Source organism: Camellia sinensis, chromosome 3 (assembly GCF_055761805.1).
Source record: "Camellia sinensis isolate YWXY chromosome 3, ASM5576180v1, whole genome shotgun sequence".
Classification (NCBI taxonomy): Eukaryota; Viridiplantae; Streptophyta; class Magnoliopsida; order Ericales; family Theaceae; genus Camellia; species Camellia sinensis.
Genome location: NC_138963.1, coordinates 98,630,340 through 98,654,889, shown reverse-complemented (window position 1 = coordinate 98,654,889; position 24,550 = coordinate 98,630,340). Strand labels below are relative to the sequence as shown.

Below are 24,550 nucleotides of genomic sequence, written 5' to 3'. Positions count from 1 at the left end.
ATATATAGGAATCATTGTAGCATTCAATAATTCAACAATTACAAACATCAATCAATAATACAATTCTCTTTTTCTCTTTATACATTAAATTTCTACACATATCAGGTAGGACTATTGAAAAGTATAGAGAGGCATCCATTATTAAAAAATGTGCACCTTTCTTGACCTTGGAGGCTACTGAAAATCTTAGGTTTGAGGGCTTTGTGTGGGGTCTGGCTTGGTATAGAATGAGACACTCGTTTTGAGCCTTGATGCGCTTGGGGCTTTCTTGGGGCCTCAACGCTCCTTTAACAAATATGGGTATGAGAGTTGATAACAAAGTAATGCACCTGCTGTTAGTGCCCCCCTTTTGACGTTTCTTTTCTAACAAAATTTTACCTACGGAAAAAGTACACAAATGATTTCCCTCAAACCCGAACTTATGTGGGAATTCTTAAAATGGAGCATTTGTGAACACAAGGATTATCTAGTTCCCCTACATACTGGGATAGCTCTGTACACATCTGACTTGTTCGAGTGATTTTATGGGGGAAATATTGGCATGGGACATTTTGGTACTAGATTTATGTTTTAGAGGGCAATACCAAGTTAGGAAGGATGGTGGGTGTCGTAGGACGAGATGATGAGACCTAAAAGGGGATAAACTAGAAATATTTAAGAATAAAATGGATAAGGAAGGTATTTGAGACTTGGAAGATGATACTAACACTATGTGGAACTCGATGGTTAATTGTATGAGGAGAATCTCAAGGGAAGTGCTTGGAGAGTCGAAAGGAACATGACCTAGTTCTAGGGAAACTTGGTGGTGGAGGAAAGAGGTTCAAGCGGTAGTTAAAGCAAAAAAAGAGCGCTTTAAAAAGTGGCAGAATGATAGAGCTGAGGAAAACCTTAAGAGCTATAGATTAGTTAATAAGGAGGTCAAGAAAGTAGTGAGAGAGGCTAAGTTAAAAGCTTATGATGACCTATACACTAGACTAGATAGTAAGGAGAGAGAGAAGATGGTATACAAACTTACTAAGATACGAAAGAGGAAAACAAGATAATTTTAATCAAGTTAAGTGCGTCAAGAGTGCGGATTCTAAGGTATCGGTAGAGGATGAAGAGATTAAGGAAAGATGGAAGAACTATTTTGAGAAATTATTAAATGAGGAACATGGAGGTACGACAATAGGGGAAGAAATAGCCAGTAATTCAATAAACTAAGACTATAGGTTCTATCGCAGGATTATGAACTTTGAAGTGAAGATTGCACTTAAGAAGATGAAATAAAATAAGGCTTTGGGACCTGATGATATTCCTATTGAAGCTTGGAAGTGTTTGGGTAAAAAAGGGGTTGCTTGGTTGACTAGGTTGTTTAGCAAAATTTAGTTGACTAGGAACATGCCAGATGAGTGGAAGAAGAGTATTTTAGTGCCAATCTATAAGAATAAAGGAAATGTCCAGAATTGCAACAACTATAGAGGAATCAAGCTAATGTGTCATATAATGAAAGTGTGGGAGAGGATGATGGAACGCCGATTGTGAGATATAACAGAGGTGTCAGAGAATCAATTTGGGTTTGTGCCTGGCAAGTTAACAATGGAAGCGATCTATCTTTTGAGGAGAGTAATAGAAAATTATAGAGAAAAGAAAAGAAACATTCATATGGTAATTATCGACCTTGAGAAAGCATATGATAGAGTGCTCCGGGATATAATATGGTGGGTGTTAGAGAAGAAAGGGGTAACAAAAGGTTACATTGATGTGATTAGGGACATGTATGAAGAGGTGGTGACCACTATTAGATTGCCTGCTGGAGAGACAAATGAATTTCCTATCACTGTAGGGTTACACCAAGGATCTACCTTAAGTTCTTATCTTTTTGTTTTAGTTATGGATGAGTTGACGAGAAATATTTAGGATGACGTGCCATAGTGTATATTTTTTGCAGACGATATCGTGCTAGTTGATGAGACTAGAGAAGGAGTTAACACAAAGTTGGAGATTTGGAGAAAAACTCTTGAATCTAAGGGATTTCGGATAAGCAAAACTAAGACAGAGCACATGGAGTGTAAATTTAGTATCAGTAACAATGAAAACAGAGAAGAAGTGAAGATTGAGAACAGAGAACTGTCTAAGAGTGAATATTTTCGTTATTTAGGGTCAATTATCACAACAGCGGGGGAGATTGATGCGGATGTGGCCCATAGGATTAAGGCGGGATGGTGTAAGTGGAGAAGTGCGTCGGGGGTACTGTGTGATAAACAAATACACACTAGACTAAAAGGTAAGCTCTATAGAACGACTATTAGACCAACGATGTTGTATGAGATGGGATGTTGGGCAACCGAGAAACAATATGTAGATAAGATGAGTGTGGCTGAGATGAGAATGCTAAGGTGGATGTGTGGCAAGACTAGACAAGACCGAATTAGGAATGAGTGTATTCGGGAATGGGTAGGAGTAGTACCGATAGAAGATAAGTTGAGAGCGAATTGATTGAGATGGTTTGGTCATATTCAACGGAGACTAACAGAGGTAGTAGTGAAGAGATGCGATGCTATAACGGTAGATGAAAGTGTTAGGGGACGGGATAGGCCTAGATTAACGTTGGCTATCGTTGTAAAAAGAGATTTGGATCTACTTAATTTGACTAGCGAAATGGCCTTTGATAGGGCCACGTGGAGAAGAAGAATTCATATAGCTGACCCCATTTGATTGGACTTAAGGTAAGGTTTGGTTTGGTTTGGTTTGGTTTGATTTGATGGGGTTATTCTTCCTCAGATTTATTTTTTATGAGTTGAATGCAGTGAGTGGTTTAGCACTTGAAGCAAGCTTTATCCTACTTGTTAGATGAAAGAAAAATAATTTTCTTTTTCAATTATTGGTTTCCTTTGGCCTGACATTTTTTCAGTTACTGTTGTCTTTATTGCTTTGAAGTCTTAAACTTACTGGATTTTAAAAGATTGAGGGCTGCCACATGAGGTTTCTTTTGAAATTTGCTCTTTAGAAAGTGTATTTGTTTAATCAATGACCATTATATCTGAGTTGTGTTCACTTCCCTCATTTGTTATTGCTGCACTAGTAAATCTTATCTACCAACCTTTTTGCACCATATCTTAAAATACTGCTATAGCCAACTTTCTACCACTGAATTCATTATAATTCAGTCCTTGTCCTGCTCCTTTTCCATCTTGATTCTTGACATTCTCCCTTCTGTTGTACTTGTTTAATGAATATGTGATACATACATACATATGTATATATATACATATAATGTTGCTCGATTCTTGATTGTTTGAAATGTAATGCTGAAGCTTAATATTCCTTCTAATTTGTTCATTATGCATCCAGCAAAAACACTCCATAAGCATTTCATCACATTAACTTCAGTGTTTCTTGTGCTTCCACTTCTTAGCTTTTCTTCTTTATTTATTTCTTCCCTTTTTATTTTATATTTTTTATTTGGGACATTTGGTGAAAGCTCCGCTAGTGTTTGATATCATTGCAAGGACATGCTTAAAATTTTTGCCGCAACAAGGACTCTTTGCCCGTAACACATTGCATTTAGCAAGATACTTCTATTTTGCTTTTACAATGTCAAAATTGTATAACTTTGGACAGAGATGTCAATTTCTTAAAAAAATTAATATTTTTGAAATTGTCTCATTGAAATCCATTAAACATGATCCATGATGGCTAGTAAATTATGGAGGGAAAAAAAGCACGGTGAAATTTTACTATGCTAGCACTGGCTTGAATTGTAAAATTTTATTGTTCTGAGTTTGATATTTAAATAGTGAAATTCCACCACCACCACCATCACACCTTACTATCTATCATGTACTTGCAAAAATTAAAAAAAAATTAATTTATCAAAAAAATGAAATTGTAATGTTAATAGAGTAAAATTTTGGGTTAATAGGTGAAAAATCCATACATATGAGGCCATATGTTATTTGGTCCAAGGTTTAATCTTGTTTTGGTGATAAAGACATTTTTAATGAAATTGTTTGGTAAGAAGGAATTTTTTTTTCAATTTTAATCCACCGTCGGACCATTGCCCGGCTAGTTGCCAGAAAAGTCACCGATGTCGGAAAGTTTGCCGGAGGTGGTAGTGGTGGTGCTAGTGATGTGGACTATGAAGCAAGGGTATGAGTACGAGTACTGGTACGATATGAGTATATTGATACGGTAAAATCTAAAAAAGTAAGGTATGGGTACGGGTACGACTTGTTACATTTGTAAAAAAATATTTATTTTAAATTTAGAGTAATGTAAAAATTGATTAAATGGTTTAATTTACTTACAATTAATATTTAATGGCAAAAGTAAAGATATAAACCAAAATAAAATGTCATTATATTAAATAACTTAACTTAGAAAATATGAGGAAGAAGAACTCCGAAAATATGAGGAAGAAGGAATATATTTATGTTATATTCAAAACTTCTTATTTTACAAGACCAAATGACACTCCTTATATAGGAGATATTACAAACATCATTATAACCCATTATATGCCACTTACATATTATATATTACCACTATCTACCACTATCATATTATATACATGCCACTATCTACCACCAACACCACTATCATATTCTATACATGCCACTATCTACCACCAACACCACTATCATATTCTATACATGCCACTATCTACCACCAACACCACTATCATATTATATACATGCCACTATCTTATTATATGCATTAACACAAATTTCCAGCACTCCCCCTCAAGCTGGTTTGAAGATATCTTCCATAGCCAGCTTGCTAGTCAGCTTATCAAATTGCTTCTTGTGTAGTCTCTTCGTTAGCACATCAGCTAATTGTTCACCTGTTGGAAGGTAGGTCATACAGATTATGCCAGCATTGATTTTCTCCTTGATGAAATGTTTATTCACTTCTATATGTTTTGTGCGATCATGTAGAACTGGATTATGAGCTATAGATATAGCTGCTTTGTTGTCACAATAGACCTTCATAGGTGTCGGGTGAGAAAGCTTTAATTCTTCAAGAATTCTTTTAATCCACATTACTTCACAGATTCCATGGGCAACAGCTCTGAACTCTGCTTCTGCACTACTTCTAGCTACCACATTCTGTTTTTTACTCCGCCATGTAACTAGGTTCCCACCTACAAAGGAGCAGTATCCGGATGTTGATCTCCTGTCTGTAACACTTCCTGCCCAGTCTGCATCTGTGTATACTTCAACTTGAAGATGTCCATGTTTCTTGAACAGTAAGCCTCTCCCTGGAGTTCCTTTCAAATATCTTAAGATCTTATAAACGGCCTCAAAGTGCTCTACCCCTGGTGAGTGCATGAACTGACTTACCATGCTGACTGCAAAGGCAATATCAGGCCGCGTATGAGACAAGTAAATCAATTTCCCGACAAGTCGCTGATATTGTTCCCTCTCTTTGACTTCTTCAGCCTTAGCAGCTTGTAACTTCAAGTTAGGCTCGATCGGAGTCTCCACCATCTTACAACCAAGCATACCTGTTTCTCCAAGGAGATCAAGAACATATTTTCTCTGATTAACGAATATACCTTCCTTGGATCTTGCAAATTCCATTCCGAGGAAATACTTGAGGGCTCCCAGATCCTTAATGTGAAATTCTTTTGCGAGTTTCTCTTTGAGGGCTGCTAACTCTGCTTCATCATTACCAGTTAAAATGATGTCATCAACATAAACAATCAAAATTACAATTTTACTGTTTTTTGAATGTTTATAAAATATTGTGTGATCTGCTTGACTCTGCGAGAAGCCACAACTGATAACTGCCTTCCCAAAGCGTTCAAACCACGCTCTTGGTGATTGTTTGAGTCCGTATAATGACTTGTTCAATCTGCATACTCTGTCGCTTCCAAGTCTCTGCTCAAATCTCGGCGGTAGGCTCATGAACACCTCCTCTTCAAGATCACCATTGAGAAATGCATTTTTGATGTCAAGTTGATGTGGAGGCCAGTCTGAATTTACTGCAAGAGATAACAGTACTCTGATGGAATTTATTTTAGCAACAGGAGCAAACGTCTCCTGATAGTCGATCCCATAAGTTTGAGTGAAGCCTTTAGCCACCAGTCTCGCCTTGTATCTCTCAACGCTTCCATCTGCGTTACATTTTATCGTAAACACCCATTTACACCCAACTGTTTTCTTGTCTTTGGGTAGATCAACTATCTCCCAAGTACCACTTCTCCTTAAAGCATTCATCTCCTCCATGACTGCTAATTTCCAATTCGGATCATCCAATGCTTCCTGTATATTCCTTGGAACAAACAAGTGTGAAATCCTAGATGTGAAAGCTCTATGGTTTTTAGACAGCCTTTGATAGGAGAGGTAATTTGCAATAGGATGTTTAATGCAATTTCGGACACCTTTCCTAATTGCTATAGGAACATCAAGGTCGGAAATAGAAGGAATAGGATTACCTAAAATTTCGATGCCAGAACTCGGGTGGACATTCGGGTCATTAGGATGGACATTCGGGTCATTATTCCTCAGATGAAATCGCTTCCTAGTATAAACCTGAAGCTCAGGATTTAGATCATTTTGTAGTACTTCTCCCCCTAAACAAGAATCTTCTTGACTAGGCACCATAGAACTTGGTTCTCCTAAGTGATCATTATCAGACGGATGCGGTTTTTGTGTAGGATAAATGACATTGGGGAGCGGGATAGAAATATCCCAAAAACGGTCTTCTACTCTACTTGTCTCCCCCTGAAGAGAAGTGTTGGGGAAATAGGATTTTGTTTCCACAAATGACACATCCATACTCGCATGAAATTTCTTGGTTTGAGGATCGAAACACTTATACCCCTTTTTGTTTGAGGAATAACCCAAAAAAACACATTTTATAGCACGGGGGTCAAGTTTTGAACGAAATTGACTGGGAACATGAACATAGGCGGTACATCCAAAAACCTTGGCGGGTAAATCAGAAAACAACCTTGTGTCAGGAAAAAAAGTTTTGAGACAATCGAAAGGTGTTTTGTATGTTAACACCTTTGTAGGCATCCTGTTTATCAAATAAGAGGCTGTTAAAATTGCTTCACCCCATAAATATTTTGGAACATGCATGTAAAACATTATAGCACGTGCTACTTCAAGTAGATGTTTATTTTTTCGTTCTGCAATGCCATTTTGTTGAGGGGTATCTCGACATGTAGATTGATGAAAAATTCCCTTTTTTTCCAAAAACTCACCCAACTGCTCATTGAAATATTCTGTTCCATTATCAGAATGTAAAATACCAATTTTGGTTTGAAATTGGTTTTCAATCATATTGTAAAAATTTGTGAATAAATTTTTCACGTCAGATTTTTTATTCATCAAATAAATCCAACATAAGCGGGTATGGTCGTCAATAAATGTAACAAACCATCTTTTACCAGAAAGAGTAGTGATTTTAGAAGGGCCCCAAACATCACTATGAATCAAATAAAAAGGTTTGGAAGCCTGGTAAGGTTTTGGCAAATAAGTAGAGCGATGAAATTTTGCAAAAATGCAACTTTCACAATGAAAAGAAGAACAATCAATCCCTTTAAATAATTCTGGAAATAAATGTTTCAGATAAAGAAAACTAGGATGTCCTAGCCTATAGTGCCATAGCATTATTTTTTTTCGAACAGAGATTGAACTAGTACTATTAAAGCTCTGAGCTTTTTTATTACTAACAGGTACTTCATCAAAGTAGTAAAGACCTTCAAGCATCCTAGCACGCCCAATCATCATCCCTGAGTTCTGGTCCTGAAATTCACAATGGGATTCAAAAAATGTAACACGACAATTAGAATCCTTAGATAGTTTACTGACAGACAAAAGGTTACAGGCTAAGTTGGGGACGTGAAGAACAGCATTGAGATTAATTTTCTCAGTTAGTTTAATAAATCCTTTTCCTGCAATAGGTGAAAAACTACCATCGGCTATTTTGATTTTGTCATGACCAGAACAAGGGAAATAGGTACTAAATAAATGGGAAAAACTAGTCATGTGATCGGAGGCACCGGAATCTATGATCCACGGAGAGAAGTTTAGGCAAGAGAAGGCTTTAGGATTTCTACCTGTTTGTGCCAACAAAACACTAGGAGTACCGGATGAGGAGTTGGATTTTATCAGCTTTAAGAGTTGATCAATCTGCTCTTTGTTGAAGGGACCTGAATCGGCTTCATTAGCGGTAGGAAAGCCACGATTCTTCTCTCCTTGTTTGCTGCTTTTCCAGTTGACAGGTTTGCCATGGATCTTCCAACACGTTTCGCGTGTATGGCGAGGCTTGTTGCAAAAATCACACCAGACCCGTGGCTTATCATCAAACCTGCGCTGGTAATTTGCAGCCTTGTTGGCCGCAGCATCGCTAATTAAAGCAGAAATTTCAATTGATTCACCAGTACCTTTTTTCTTAAGCATGACGCTCCTTCGGCTCTCTTCCCTTCTGACTTCGGCAAATACTTCGCCAATGGATGGGAGAGGAGGTCTGCCAATAATTCTTCCTCGCATTTCATCGAACTCAATGTTGAGGCCGGCAAGAAACTTGTAAATACGGCTGTCTTCCACAGTTTTCTTGTGGTGGTTGCAGTCGTCAACCGATTTCCATTCGTATGTGTTGAAGATGCCAAGATCCTGCCACAACCTTTTCAACGAATTGAAATATTTGGTGACGGAATCATCTCCTTGACGAATCTCTCTCAACTTCAAAGTTAATTCGAAAACTTGAGATTGATTTCCTAGGTCAGAATACATCTGACTAACTTTATCCCACAATTCTTGTGCAGTAGGATAGCACATGTAATTAGAGCTTATATCTTCCTCCATGGAATTGACCAACCATGTCATAACCATGGAGTTTTCAGCGTCCCAACTGTCGAATAGCGGATCATTAACAGCAGGAGCCTTCTTGTCACCAGTGATGTAACCGATCTTTCCTTGCCCACGGATATACATCCGGACAGATTGTGACCAGCGGAGAAAATTATCACCATTTAGGCGGATGGTGGTGATTTGGACAGAGTGAGAGTTGGACGTTTTCACCGGAATGGCAGCGGCAGGGGTTGAAGTGGTTTCGGACGTGACTTCCGACATGGCTATGACGGTTTTAGGGCTGCTGTGTTTTTTGTTGCTCTGATACCAACTTAGAAAATATGAGGAAGAAGAACTCCGAAAATATGAGGAAGAAGGAATATATTTATGTTATATTCAAAACTTCTTATTTTACAAGACCAAATGACACTCCTTATATAGGAGATATTACAAACATCATTATAACCCATTATATGCCACTTACATATTATATATTACCACTATCTACCACTATCATATTATATACATGCCACTATCTACCACCAACACCACTATCATATTCTATACATGCCACTATCTTATTATATGCATTAACACAAATTTCCAGCAACTTACAAACCATAGCTTAATTTTAAAATCATACTAAGCATAAAATTAAAAATAAAAAAGAAATCTAGTGAAAGGAATTTTATCTATGTAGTAGAAGAAAATATTATTTCAACTAAGGTATAGTATGACTTGGGTATATACTAGGTACGTCTGGGTATGTGCCATACGAAATATCATCCATCGGTAAGTACCCGGTACGGGTGTGAAATGTTTGTCGAAGTACCCATGCTTCATAGGATATGGACAAATAGGTAGATTAGATGGACAAATAGGTGACACATGGACAAATAGGTAGGACTGATAGATGACATTTGAATAGATAGGCGGACAATGAATAGATGGACAGATAGGTAGGGGTAATATGATCTTTCAAATTATTATTGTTCTTTTGGCCCCAAAAGAAATGAGTTTTGCGCTATTGGCCTAAAAGTTTTAAATTTGGACTTATGGCTCGAGTACGTTAAACTTTTACTGTGTTAAACCTTTATTTTGACAATAAAATTCCACTATCACATCACAAACCACTACACTCATTGTCACTGTTACTTGTACCAACAAAAATATTTAAAAAGAAATTTATCAAAATAATAAAATAGTAAGCATAATTTACTCTTCAAATATAAAATTGCTTTCGTTAACCACCAACGCAATGTCGCCATTACCATCACCTATGCAGGCCGGACACACATATGGACACGGGACATGGTGATTTAAAAAAATAGGGACACGGACACAGATACAGTGGGGGACACAGCAAATTTATATTTATATATTTGTTGCATAGATTAATATTATGTTACAAAACAATCAAAATTAATAAAAACTAACCTTAATTCAATATATATATATATAAACCACTACATTTATATTTATAAGGTAAAAAAAATATATTAGAATAATCATACATACAGAAAAAAGATATAACCTTATAAAGAAAAAAAATTAAATAGAAAAATATAAAATACATAAATATAAATTAGAAAGAGAGAGAGCAAGGTGTATGAATCATAAGAAATTAAAAAAAAAAGAAAAAAGACAAGCGAGGGGCGAGAGAGAGACCTACCTGACCGCGGTCACGAAGCTTCTTCTTCTTCTTCTTCTTCTTCTTCTTCTTCTTCTTCTTTTGGTGTGTCCGACGAACCAGGTAATCAGCTTCTTTTTCGTTTTCTTCTTTCTTTTCTGTTATGATTTTGAGATTTAGGGCTAAAGCTCTGAACTCTTTTTGGTGTGATTCTGGACACGTGTCCCTGGTGTGTCCCTTGCCAAAAAGATAAAAAAAAATAAAAAAATAAAAATAAAATTAAAGGGACATGCCAAATGGCATGTCTTGTATGTGTCCCTTTGTCCGACACCGCTATGGCACCTATTTCAGCGTTTTGTGCTTCATAGACCATCACCATCAGTAAGCACCACAATGATCACGACATTCCTTATTTTTCATATCAGTTTTCTTATGATTTTAACTATAAAATCAAAATCACAAGACCGGAAATTAATTTAAAAAATTCAACTTCAAAAATCATAAATTAATTGTGGATGTTCCCAAATATTCATGTTTTAACATACATATGAAACAATTTAAAAAAATTGAATAGCAATTATTGTAAAATTTTTTTTTTTAAAATTATATTTGTATAGTAAAATTTTACTCTAGTTTGACTGCTAAATGATTGACGAATACATATGTATCTAAACAAAAGAATGAGAAGACCAATAGAGTTATCCATTGTATCTAAAACTCAGATCAACAGCAATATTATCACATATGTCACAACATTAATTGAATATAGATGGTTTAATGATCTACATGATGCAAATAATATATAATGCATGATGTAGTACCAATTCTTCCATAGTTGAAAGCCTCAAGGAAATATTACTATGACAGAGGTTGTGAAATAGCATATCCACGCAGCCTAGCAAGCAATACGATTGAGCGAGCCTCACAAAAATCACAGTTGAGCTCATCAGTCATTGTCCAACCATTATCGCCTCTGTCTCTACGTCTCCCTCTCCTTCTATAGAGATTAACTCCTTCGTCAACAAGAGCCAACAAATTTAAAGAGGATAAAATTGTCCAATGAGATGCTTATTATGTGGACTTGTAGTTCGAAAAAATTAAATTCAAGGACCTTAGACATTAAACTGTGGTAGAGTGTCCTTTTTCAATGAGAAATCTGTTTTGAGGGATTTTTTCCCTTTTTATTTTTGTACTTTACTTTGTTCTCTTGGTTTTCTCTTCTTTGCTTTCCACTACCTAATGATTAAATGAAACTCAATAACACTGAATATCTTCACTTTCTAATGTAGAAAATGTGAATTATTTCTTCTCATTTGGGTGCCAAATGTTTTGATAGTCATTGCAGCCTAGTATTTCTGGTCTATTTTGACTAATGTACTCAACATATAAAGAAAGGTTAAACTACACTGTTCTCCCTTAAAGTTTGGAGAAAATACAAGCAGCCCCGCTATTTTGGCATAATTACACGGACCTCCCTTTTAATGAGGCTAAAGGGACCAAAATTAATGCATATGGTGTAAAAACACATAGATAAACAAGGTGAGATATACATTTCAGGATAAAAGAGATAACATTATTTTTTCATCCATAAAACTAGTGAATTACTAATAAAAAAGGGCCAAGTGTTATGTGAATTAAAATCTCAAAGGAGCCCAATGTAATTATGCCAAACTTGTGTGGCTTATTTTATTCTCTCTAAATCTCAAGGGATGTCAGTGTAATTTATCCTTAAAGAAATTAATTGAGTTTTGAGTGGTTTTCCTGTGTGAATTCATCTACCTCAATTATGATCTTATCAATAAAGTTCGCATCTGATTTGATGAAAAGAGATTGCCTGTCAGGATCCTTCTAACTGTTTTTACAGTATAGATACGTCATAATCTCATTTGAAAACATATTTTTTCCTTTTATGTTTTTCCTCTTCCTTTAGATTATATAGTATCACTTTTGTTTCAAACAGAAATTGTCATATGACCCTCATATGATATACATCTTTCGGGAAAAGAAATGTAAATTTCTTCCCTTTTCTTCTCCTTCCCTGTTTTTTCCACTGTATTTCTTCTTTCTACTGTATTTTCTAGACCTACCACCACTGACCTTGTAGGTGAGGGAATGGGTGCAGTGGTGTTGGGTTGGGTGGTGTGAAGGGATGGGGCTGGCAGGCAAGGGGTGGGGGTGGTGATGATAGGAGGTTGGGAGCTGGTGGGAAAGGGGTGTTGGTGGTAGGAAAGTGATGGAAAGTGGCCATGGGTGGTGGTAAAGGTTTAGAAAAAACAGTAGAGAGCAAATATAGTGGAGAAATATAGAAGAAAAATGGGAAAAAGAAAAAAAAAATTTGTCCCATGTAAGGGTCACATGACAATTTCTGTTAGTGAATGTGACATAAGAGCTGAAAGGCCACATTGCAACTTGACCAAAAGTGCAAACAGTTGACTGTTACATGTGGAAAATGGGGGACGAAAGTGAGATTCGGTGTAAAATGCAGCGGTGTAAGAAAGTATAATTTACCCTTTCAAATTTTTAGTTCACTTCAAGAGGGTCTTCTTCATTGAGCTAACTGTGAGTATAATTTATTGCAGTCACATATATTGGAGCTCCGCTGCATACCTGAGGCATTACCATATTTTGTTACCCCAAAGGCGGTCGATGAAAATTCACCACTTTTACAACAACTGCCGCACTGGGCTGCTTGTTCAATCACACAGGCTCTTGAGTTTCTTACTCCAGCATATAAAGGTCATCCACGTGTGATGGCCTATGTTCTCAGAGTTTTGGAGTCTTACCCTTCTGAGCGAGTAACCTTCTTCATGCCACAGCTAGTACAGGCCCTACGATATGATGAAGAGGTGGGCTGTCTCATTAACATGTTAATGCACTCTATGCGTAATAATTTCTTCCCTGCTTCCCCTCTTGTTGGCTATACATCTTTATCTCATTCACTCTTAGGTTCATCCACTTCAAGAGTTTGAACCTGACAGATTGAGCTGGCATCAACCACGGGTGAACTTAGACAAAAGAATTGGTGCTTATGGCTGGGCATATATTTAAACATTCTTAGTTTGTGGTGGGGATTTAGGCAACACAATTTTTAACTAGATCTAACGTTGGTAAATCCATTACATGCTAAGTTTGAAAATTTTCATTGGATTTTGTATTACGTGCATTTAATAATTGTTAATTATCTATTGTTGAAACATAAAAAATAAAAACTACTAATACAGTGTCCAAAATTGTAACTCAGAATCCTGACTGACCATTGGATGCTGAACACAATGGGTGGAAGAAGTTTTGAATTTTGCTACTAATTTTCATTTAGGTCTGAAATTTCGGTTCTATAACTGCCTCATAATTGGAAAATTTTATCCACTTATTTTAATGTGCATTACTCCAAATGACAGAATTCACACTAATATAATTTGGTAGATAGAGCAAGACCTAAACAAGAGTTGAATTGTTGGACAAAATGAAAACTTCTGCAGAAAATGTAGCATTTTAATTGCTTTTTTTGGGTAAGGGCATAAGCTGACCTAAAGCTATGCTATTTTGGCCCTGTTTGTGATATGGAATTTTTGGCTAAAATAACCAATAAAGACAAAATAGACTAAAATAGCCAATAAGACAAAATGTCACTTTCCAACCATAGTCATTTCACTTTTTCTTTCACAACTATCAACTCAACTACAAAAAAAAAGCCAACTATCATCCCAAACACAACTTTTTTAGCTAGACTAAAATAGTCAAAAAGACAACTAAAATAGCCAAGTTCCCAAACGGGGCCTTTTTAAGCTCAGTTCTTGGGCTTTGTACAGTGTTCCATGACGGTTCAGTCAAATTGACCTCCAACTTGACTGACCTTATTAAGTGGAAGCCAAAAGGTTACACCTAGAGGTTCTATATTGCAGATCAATCCTACTCCTTTAATACCAATAAGCAGCATGAAGGAAGAAGCACTACACCTAAAAATCAACAGCACATAAACTTTATCTATTACCCCTTTCCTGGTCAGTCCTGGAACTCACAAGAATTAGTTTTATTATTATTATTAATAATTTTGTTTTTGAGGAGTAACAGGAGGGTAAGGATCAAATTGGGGGATGGGACTGACAAAAATGGTTGGGAAAGCAAACATCCATGATGTTTGTATTTTGGATTCCCAGAAAACCAATAAAAGGTTATTGAAATGACTAATTTCTCGAAAGTAAGGCATAAGCTGACCTGAACCTATGCCGACTTGATGAATAGGTTGTTTTGGGCTATGTAGAGTGTTCCGTTGTAGGGTTGCTTTCAATTGACCTACAACCTGATTGAGAACCTGAATTGAAGCTTTAATTGTATTATTGCATGCTACATTTTCTATATTATGTAGGTTTATCTGATGACTAATTTCTCTATTTGCAGCAATTAGTCGAAGGTTACTTGCTTAGAGCTGCTCAAAGAAGTGACATATTTGCTCATATACTGATATGGCATTTACAGGTAGGATAAATTTTGCTCTCGTTGTGTAACTAGAAAATATATGTGCTTTCTTATTATATTAATGAAGCGATTGTGTGCTTCTCATGGCGATTATGTTCTAGTGACTATCTGTTTGACCCAAACAGGGTGAGACAGAAGAATCTGGGAAAGATGCAGGTTTGGGGAAGGTATGTGTCTTAAAAAAATACTCGGCATCATTATCCAATACTCTGAACATCTTGTTAATATCAATTTCTGATTTTTCATATTTTTGTTGTTCATATTAAAAATATGAGGAGGCATTTTATTTGAGTAATTGGATTTAGGGCTGCAACTTGAGTGGGTTTAGTTGGACTGGAAGCTTATCCAATTGTGTCTTGCTCGCCCAAGCTGAAACAAAACTGAGAGAGCTCGAGTGAAGTTTGGGTTGCCTGAATTAATAGTGTAATACAAAAATATTTGAAAGTTGAATCAGGGTGTATTCCTGAATGTTGTCATAAACAGAGAAACATTCATCCAAACATATATGTACATACATATAGGTAGAGACCTAGACGGCATATCGATTACTGTGACAGGGACTTGATCAGGGTACATATCATCGGGCTAGAGGTCGACGGCCAAGACAAGGCAACATTGGTCGGAAATGTATTTATTGAGGTCACCGGTGATGATGATATGAACACGAATGTGCATAGTTCGCTTTACAATTGTGCCACCTAAGTTAATACAAGATATATACACAACTATATATATGCACAGGAGATTATGATTGATTTGATGGAAAAAAACCCTAGGCATTGTGAGTGAAGCCCAATTTGAATAAATGAACTGAATAGATAAATGCACGCGTGCTGACCTTGTTGGGAATAGCAGGGGTCACCGAAACCCTAGGATGGGGGTGCTGGTGGATGCTTGAGAAAGAGGATTTTGAATGAAAGATTTGAAGAGTGGGATGACTTGAATATTCTTGGACATTTGAGTGTGCAACATAAATGTTTGTGGGCCTCTCTCTCTCTCTAATACATAAGTATATAATATACAAATCAGACTTGGGTTGTTCAGATTGCCAAACTCCTTATTCTAGGTGTGGATCAAATTCAATTTGGGTTAGAAAAATCCAGCCAAAGCCTGAACTGAAGAAAAACAAAATGCTATCTAGGATTGAGAGTGTTTCTGGTTGCTTTAGTTCAACCAACCCAATTTGCACCTCTAATTGGATTGATTTAAACTTTTGTTGGGTTCTTCATGTGCCTTAACATTTTTTTTATTAGCAACAAAGAAGTTTTATTAAAAAGAAATAAGAAAAGTACCAAGGAGCACCAGAAGTCGTCTAAAAATAAAGAAAAATAATGAAAATTACATCTCATACATAGCCTTACAATATCTAATAATTAAGAACAAGGGTACTCTATTAAAAGAAAGTGGCACCAACTCCAAAAAAAGGAGACAAGTAACAAAATTTATCATATAGACCCTTTGTCTTTGAACTAGGAAAATTGTCAATTCTTTCCAACCATATTACCAACAAAACTTGGTGCTGTTCTATTATTCCAAACCTACTAAAATCAACCAATAGCATCTGAACACTTGAAGAAGGTACCCCAATCGACCTCCGCTAACCCAAACAATCTCCTCCATAATGGTGAAGTTGTGGAACAATGCAAAAATAAATAATCATTACTGTCATCATCATTCCTACACATGACACACCACTATAGATGCCAAAATCAATTAGGTCTCATTTCCTGAATCAATTAGATTCTTTGAGTGGCTCATTTGCATTCCCAATCTTCTTACAAGGATCAAAGATTGGTACACTTGGATTATCAATAATGTTTTCAAAGTAGAATTTGCAAGAAAATGCTCTAGAAGAGTGAATACTCCACATTCTTTTATCTTTACCCTATTGTCTCAATGAAACGTTATCAAGGATACGAATGTAAAGGTTTTTCAAGAAATTGAATAAGAGGAAACCATTGATGCAATGAAAACTTTATGGAAATGAGATAAACAATACAAATGAGAAAAAAAATGAGCAAATGGAATCTCAGCTGAGTATACATCCTCCCCAAAATGAATGTTTTCTCCATTAGCCACAACAAAATGAATAAACTGAGAGAATTGAAATTTGCCTTGAGAAATGAATTTACATGGAAATCTTGAATTCTCCCAATTATCCAAATGAAAATCTCAACCCTTATGTTGAATCCCATGCTTACTTTTAATTAGTGTCATAAAGAATTGAGCTCACCAAGAAACCTCCATAACCACTTACTAAGCAATATAATGTTATTTCTAAAATATATGCCAAAAGCAAGCCCTACTTTTATTCTTAGGAAGAGATACTACATCCCAACTAATCAAATGTCCTTTCTCCCTTCTCTACTTCCTTCCCACAAAAAAAACTCTCATTATTTTCTCAATTTTGTTTGTTACTCTCATTGGAATTCTAAATAAATAGAAATAAAAAATAGTTACACTAGACAAAACCAATTAATCCAAAGTAAGCCTTCTCCCTTTTGATATTTAGTCTCTTTTTCACTTATCTAACCTCTTCTCAATCTTTCCTGACATTGGGTCCCAAAAATTAACCGCCCTTGGATTGTTACCCTCCAAAGGAAGATCTTAAGGGCTAAGAATCAATAGGACATCCCATTAACCCAACCAACCTAAGCATTCTATCTTGAGAAATATTAATTCCTAGTTTTGTGCATGGTTGTTATAATCTTACGATTGATACAAGTTTCAACTACAACAATTTTTATTCATGTTGAATTTTAAATCGATTGAATCGTATGATTCATTGCAATTTGCTTTGATTTGCTGCGACTATAGTTTTATTTGCACAATGCATGAAACGGTGTCATTTTCGTAAAATAAAAAAAGAGATCAATTAATTATATTAATATACGTGATTTTATATGTAAATACATCTATATACAATTTTGAGATCAATTAATTATATTAGTCCCTCTGTCCCATTTTATTAGTCCATTATCCCATTTTTTGTTGTCCCAAAATGCATATCGACTTTTGAAAAGTCAAAACTTTAAATTTAGAACTTTCCAAAATTGTCCCCTATAAATAATTATAAATATATTTAAAAACAAGAAGAGAAGGGTATTTTTGGAATTAATGCTTTAAAATTTGAATTCAAGTGTCATGATTACTTGTCTCCTTTAAAAGTTGAAATTTTTCAAAGGGACAATCAAAATGGGATAGAGGGTGTAATATACGTGGTTTTCCATGTAAATACATATATATACAATTTTGTGATATTGATTTTTATTCATTTAAAACACTGTATTTTTATATGTACATAGATATTTAAAATTATATATTATTCTAAATAAAGTGTATCTTGCGATTCACAATTCAATTCATAGTTTGACAACAATAATCGTATGTTATGTGGAGTTGGTTATATTATGGATGTTGGGTGCATAGGTGCATATAACAATCAATAAGATCCATAGTAATTTCAAAGTCTCAGTTGCTTTGCCATTAATAACAATCAATAAATTGGACAAGGGCAAACAATCTTGAATCCATTTCCTCCATTTATCACTAAACCCTTTCTTTTCCATAACAAAAAAAGGCTTTTTCAACATCAATGTTGAACATAACACATTTCTTATCTTGAGATCTACACTCCTCCACATTTGATACCAAAAATAAATCCAAAATTTGTTGACCTCAATATAAACTCATTGAGAAAAAGAAATTGTATCAGCCAAAACTACTCAACTTTCTTGACAAAATTTTATCCAAAGAAGTAACTAAATTAAGAGGCCAAAAATCCGCGATCTTCAAAAAATTCTCCTTTGGAATAAAACAAATAAATCAAGCCTTTCTATCCTCCAACATTAGTTCCACCAGCATTAAATTAGTACAATAAATCTATATAGTTGCATGCTAAGAAACATGGACATTTCTATGAAGGTAATATGCCATATCGGACACCGACACGACATGACACTCATGGGACACTTCTCAACCTTTGTTAGACAAACCTCAAAATATGTACAACTATTTTTTAATATTTTTTAGAATTAGACACACTTTAGACACTTGAACAACAAACACATATCACTTAGGCATACATAAAATAAAATACAAATTTGAATAAACTAACTTGAGGTTGTATCACTTGTTTGTGTCCATGCTCCTTAGGTTGCAAGTTTTGGGGAGGGTCTTGGCATTAGATATCTATTGTAGGAGTTTTCTTCTCTCATTCTGCACTATTTTCATGATCTTAAGACAGTAAATTGTTCTTTTCTTTAATCATTAAACACTAAACATTTTGGCTTCATGAGTTTCTCTCAATAATGTAACACTCTTTGCTAAATCAGTTGAATGTATCCTTATTTTCAGAATAGTTCGTTTCAAGAACTTTTGCCTGTTGTTAGGCAACGAATAATTGATGAGTTCACTCCCAAGGCTCGTGACATGTTTCAAAGAGAATTTGATTTTTTTGACAAGGTGACTTCTATATCTGGTGTGCTCTTTCCACTTCCGAAGGAGGAACGGCGAGCTGGCATCCGGCGGTATTTCTCTATGTAGTGAATATGTTGACTCAAATTGTGCTATGTGTGCATGGCTGTTGACGATAGCTTCTGATATTATTGAAACAGGGAGTTGGTGAAAATTGAAATGGAAGGAGAAGACCTTTACCTACCTACTGCTCCTGGTAAACTTGTTAGAGGTATTCAGGTTGACAGTGGAATACCCTTACAATCAGCGGCAAAAGTTCCTATTAGGATCACATTTAATGTGGTGGACCGGGATGGGGACTGGAATGATATAAAGCCACAAGCTTGCATTTTCAAGGTAACTCTATTTAGTTATTACTTTGTATCAGATCATGCTTGTGGAGCTGAATTTGGAATGGTGACCTTAAAAGGAACTTAGTCTGTGCTGACTTATTAGGTCCAACTAAATTTTTTAAATTGAAAGAAAAGACACCTTCAAGTCATCTGCCACTTTCTTTTTTTCTTTTTTATCAATTGTTATCATGTTCTGTCTGTCCTGTATATGTGTTAGAAGCAAACTAAAAATGGTGATGGTTTTTCAAGTACCTTTACTAAATTGCCAGCAAACCCCAAGGATGCTGATTAATCACTCATTTGTCAACATCAGCAACAAAATTCAGATATCCTGTTAAATAAAATGGTTACAGTTGATCATTTAATGAATTTAGGAGCTACAATTTATGTAAGCTAATCCCACTCAATTATTTTATAAAGTACAAGGGCCTAAATATTCCTGATTAAAAACAGTTTATATTACTAATCAGTCTAGTCTGATGAGCTTACCAGTTTTTGCTTCTGCGTTATTGTCAGACATGGACATGGCTAAACTGAGTTCTTTCTGATCTAGGTTGGAGATGATTGTCGGCAAGATGTTCTTGCTTTACAAGTAATTTCACTCCTTAAAGACATATTTGCAGCAGTTGGACTTAACCTCTATTTGTTTCCTTATGGAGTTCTTCCTACTGGGCCAGAGAGAGGAATAATTGAGGTAAGCTTGTTTTATTAGATTTAAATGAAGGTTTTTGTGTGTGTGTGTGTGTCTTGAAAATTTCTAGATTACATCTTGTACTTTGGATCATACAAATGTTTTTACATATTGTGAAAATTTCGTTCATTAAGTCACAAAAGTAAGCTACCACCAAGGTATCCAAAAATAATCATGGCAAGGATGCTTTGCTATTTAATGCAACTATATCCATGGTAGGGTTGGTGTTACTGTTTGCAATAGTTGCAAAATAAGGTTTAGAGGGAATTATCGAAGTTTCTCACATGAATTTAAACTTTGTAAGTATCTAATTGGTTTTTTTATTTATTTTAATTTTAATTTCCCCCCCTTCTTTGAAGTTGAGATTGCCAAAGTCATAAGATTTCGTGATTTTTAGCAAACTGGTATTTTGAAACTTCTAAAAAATTTGTTGAATTTATTGTCCGACTTTTTTGGTAGATAGATGAAAATATTGAAATGGCCAAAGTTGTTAGATTTAAAGGTAAGTCTTGCCTGCCTGCCTAATTGTGTCAAATTTAAGTTGGTGGTCCATATTTTGCTAGTAGATTTACTTAGTCTGGTCTAGCACACACGGATCATTGTCTTTATTTACAAGTAATTTGATCAAAGCCTGTACCATCATACATCCCATATCTATGTGGCTCGAAATGTGCAACTTGAAAGCACTATAATAAGAAGGTCATTATGCAACCATACATGATCACCACTTCTACATGATATAAAACACATACCGTTGCTCTTTGTGGGTGCAGATTTAAGCTAATAATAATTTATAAATTTTTTTTTTTTGTTGTTGTTGACAGTCTGTTGTCATACTTGGATACTTATCTTGAAATCTAAGTGGGCATTTCTATTCTGCAGGTTGTGCAAAATTCACGGAGCAGAAGCCAGATGGGTGAAACCACTGATGGTGGTTTATATGAGATTTTTCAACAGGACTTTGGGCCTGTTGGTTCTCCCAGCTTTGAAGCTGCTCGTGAGAACTTCATCATTAGCAGTGCTGGTTATGCAGTTGCCAGTCTCCTGCTTCAACCGAAGGATAGACACAACGGAAATCTTTTGTTTGACAAGTATGCTTTATTAGTTTCTACATTAAATATGTTAATGATGTATTGACGCAATTACCAAAAGTGACTTGGTTTAGTAGTTTCAATTTGAAAATCTAGCCCGTTATATGGTTGCTAGAGATCTCTCTTACAACTGATGCCACATTACTTCACGGATAAGTTGAAGGGTACACAGGCTAGGCAAAAAGCGTCATATATATATATTTATATATATATTTATCTATTATGTGATATAAACTAGTGCTATATATAACATACAATGCCAAAAAGAGGTTTTACTCATTTTATTTCAATAATACAGCAATATATACAGATAATGATAGTGTTAAATACAAATATGTAAGAAATGTCCTATGGAAAGTATTGGATACTTATCCCACACCATTGTCCAAGTGTCGGGTGTCTGATATGGGTACTTGATTTATTTTGAAGAGCCCATGCGATATATTTGTGTTAGCAACATTTTAATACTGTATTGCTATTGGTTGGAAATTTGTGGTTTAAACTTAATTCTATTGATTTTAGTAAATGTTGCAAAAAATAATCTTAAAATGTCTATGACATTGCAGTGTGGGTAGGCTTGTTCATATTGATTTTGGTTTTATCCTGGAAACTTCACCGGGTGGGAATATGCGTTTCGAAAATGCCCACTTTAAGCTGAGTCATGAGATGACTCAATTGATCGACCCCTCTGGGGTGATGAAAAGTGACACTTGGTACCAGTTTGTAAGGTATCGAAGGGTTTTCTCCCTCATCTTTTTTCTTTCTGGTCTTCCTATGTCAAGTTGCTAATTCTTTGTTCTGTTTTGTATGTGTGTTCATAGCTTATGCGTGAGGGGTTACCTTGCTGCCCGTCGCTATATGGATGGTATCATCACCACGGTGTTGTTGATGATAGACAGTGGATTGCCTTGTTTCAGCAGGGGGGACCCAATTGGAAATCTTCGCAAGAGATTGCATCCTGAAATGAGCGAGCGTGAAGCAGCCAACTACATGATCCGCAAGTGCACTGACGCCTACAACAAGTGGACCACTGCCGGGTATGACTTGATACAATATTTGCAGCAGGGCATTGAGAAGTGAATGAACCTTTTCAAATGTCGTCTTCAAGTGTATATGTTGTTTGCTTGTAATTCTAGTTATTATTATTTTATACACCCTAGCTTTGCAATTTTTCTCGAGGGATTACCACTGTGATAGCGCTTTGAGACACTGGTAAAATCGGCAAACATGGAAATGAGTTGTTTTTAACTGTTTAGTGGAATTCCTCTGTGAAGTTTGTAAAAATAGAATTTGTAGCTCCCACTTATCATCAATAAAATTCACGTGTGTGACTTATTTTCTTCAGTTTTTCTTTTACTGAGCTATTTGGTGCAAGTACCCAGTAACATATAGACTTACAACATCGATATTTATTGATATATGACTGACCCGCGTTACTGATACCAATACGTATCTTGATGCTGTGAAAGTGGGGCACTAGTTATATGATTGGTACTGGTCCATCACAGCAAGCAAATAACTCAACCATTTCTGTCTTTATACGATAAAGAGTTACAATTGTGGTTATGATCCTTTGACGATTTCGCAAATGGTTAAAATTCATTGATTGTTGTTTGTCTTGAGTTTCTTAGACAGATCACATGCTTTGCTCATGCTTGCTTGCTGGCTTGTCGCTTTCTATACCAGCCCCGACATGGAAGAAAACATATGTTTTTTTATTTTTATTTTTATTTTATAGTTTTATGGAGCTGTGAATCGTTGTGATTGTAAAGTACACAAGTTAGAAGGTATTGAAATTAGTCGATGCTTAAATATTTGAGTTTTGAGTTCAACTCTTTTATTAGTATTTGTGGAGCTCAAGTTCAGCATATGCTAACTCAATTACTTGAAACAAGAAGTTCGAAAACAAGTCTGAATTAAAATGCACATTAAAGGGAGAGAATATAAGAATATGCGTGAAATGTGAAAAAATGTTCCAATTATTAAATAAATTCTATCAAACATATGCAAATTTGTACATAAATTAAACATAAACAAATATCTGAATATATAAAAATACTAGTACATTAAATTGAGCTAAGGGTAAAACATGAAAACTATAAACATGTATCAGTGAAAGCAAATAAAGTGCCAAAAAAATCATTTTTTTTTGGGTGAAATATTTGTCATTTAATGTGTATATATATAATTTATTTATATATCTAAACATATTTGATGATATACTACAAGAAAAACCAAACATTTTTTAGAAGGAAAAAATTGTTGCCAAAAAAATTGGACGATGAGAATCTCCTTCATTCCTGAAAATGCTTTGTGTGAAAGCATATTTTTTTTCATCCCAAAGATTTATATTTTCTCGTAGTTGAATGAACATTACCTCCAAAGACGTTGATTTTTTTTCTTCGTAGTTGAATGAAGTGTGTTTTTGGTTTCTAAGTTTTACTAGTAGTCAAAGTGAAATGCTTTTTATACATGTAAAATTAGATTGACGTAATTTAATATCAAGTATCAAAAGACATAAATTGCACATTTTGAGGACTTAAAAAAGTAAATTTTTAATTAAATTTTGACTTTTACTCTAAACTTTAATGGCATCTACAAATGAAGTTATCCTATGGATCAAATCGAAATACTTTATATATATATATATATATATATATATTATGATTAAAATAACACAATTTAAATAGAGAAAATTTTACTTTGTCCTTTAAACTATCACTTAAAAATCAATTCAACCCTTTTTCTTTCAATTATATCAATTGAAAAAAGTGTGGTAGCTAGAATTGGAGAGAGCTCGAATGGGTGTTGGCCAGTCGTTCACCCGGACGATCGGCAAAGTGAGTTTCGAGCCATTCGAGCCAATCTCATATTCGGGATACCAAGCATTGCTCATATCAATTTTACACCTAAATTATTTAATTTTCACCCTGCCTTTAGTTGCATCTATGATCAAACATAATTTATTGACGTGACATTAAATTTCATTTAAAACTTTATTTTATTTTCTAAACTATCTCTTAAAATCAATTTGACACCTGAATATAAACGAAATTAAATTTAAATAT

At 35.2% G+C, this 24,550-nt stretch overlaps 1 protein-coding gene across 2 annotated transcripts in view; it reads left to right on the top strand.

Moving 5' to 3' along the window:
- Window positions 1-22,826, top strand: part of LOC114301507 (Phosphatidylinositol 3- and 4-kinase family protein) — a 48,674-nt gene extending 25,848 nt beyond the window's left edge. Inside the window, exons 18-26 of one of the 2 annotated variants that reach the window (XM_028246457.2) lie at window positions 12,996-13,262; window positions 14,815-14,892; window positions 15,018-15,059; window positions 19,249-19,421; window positions 19,509-19,704; window positions 20,254-20,394; window positions 21,274-21,482; window positions 22,049-22,210; window positions 22,304-22,826. In XM_028246457.2, the coding sequence (XP_028102258.2) occupies window positions 12,996-13,262; window positions 14,815-14,892; window positions 15,018-15,059; window positions 19,249-19,421; window positions 19,509-19,704; window positions 20,254-20,394; window positions 21,274-21,482; window positions 22,049-22,210; window positions 22,304-22,562 (1,527 nt within the window). In that variant the 3' untranslated portion in view covers window positions 22,563-22,826. The remainder of the gene's footprint in view (window positions 1-12,995; window positions 13,263-14,814; window positions 14,893-15,017; window positions 15,060-19,248; window positions 19,422-19,508; window positions 19,705-20,253; window positions 20,395-21,273; window positions 21,483-22,048; window positions 22,211-22,303) is intronic. The other variant, XM_028246459.2, reaches the window with a different exon arrangement.
- Window positions 22,827-24,550: the final 1,724 nt, after the last annotated feature.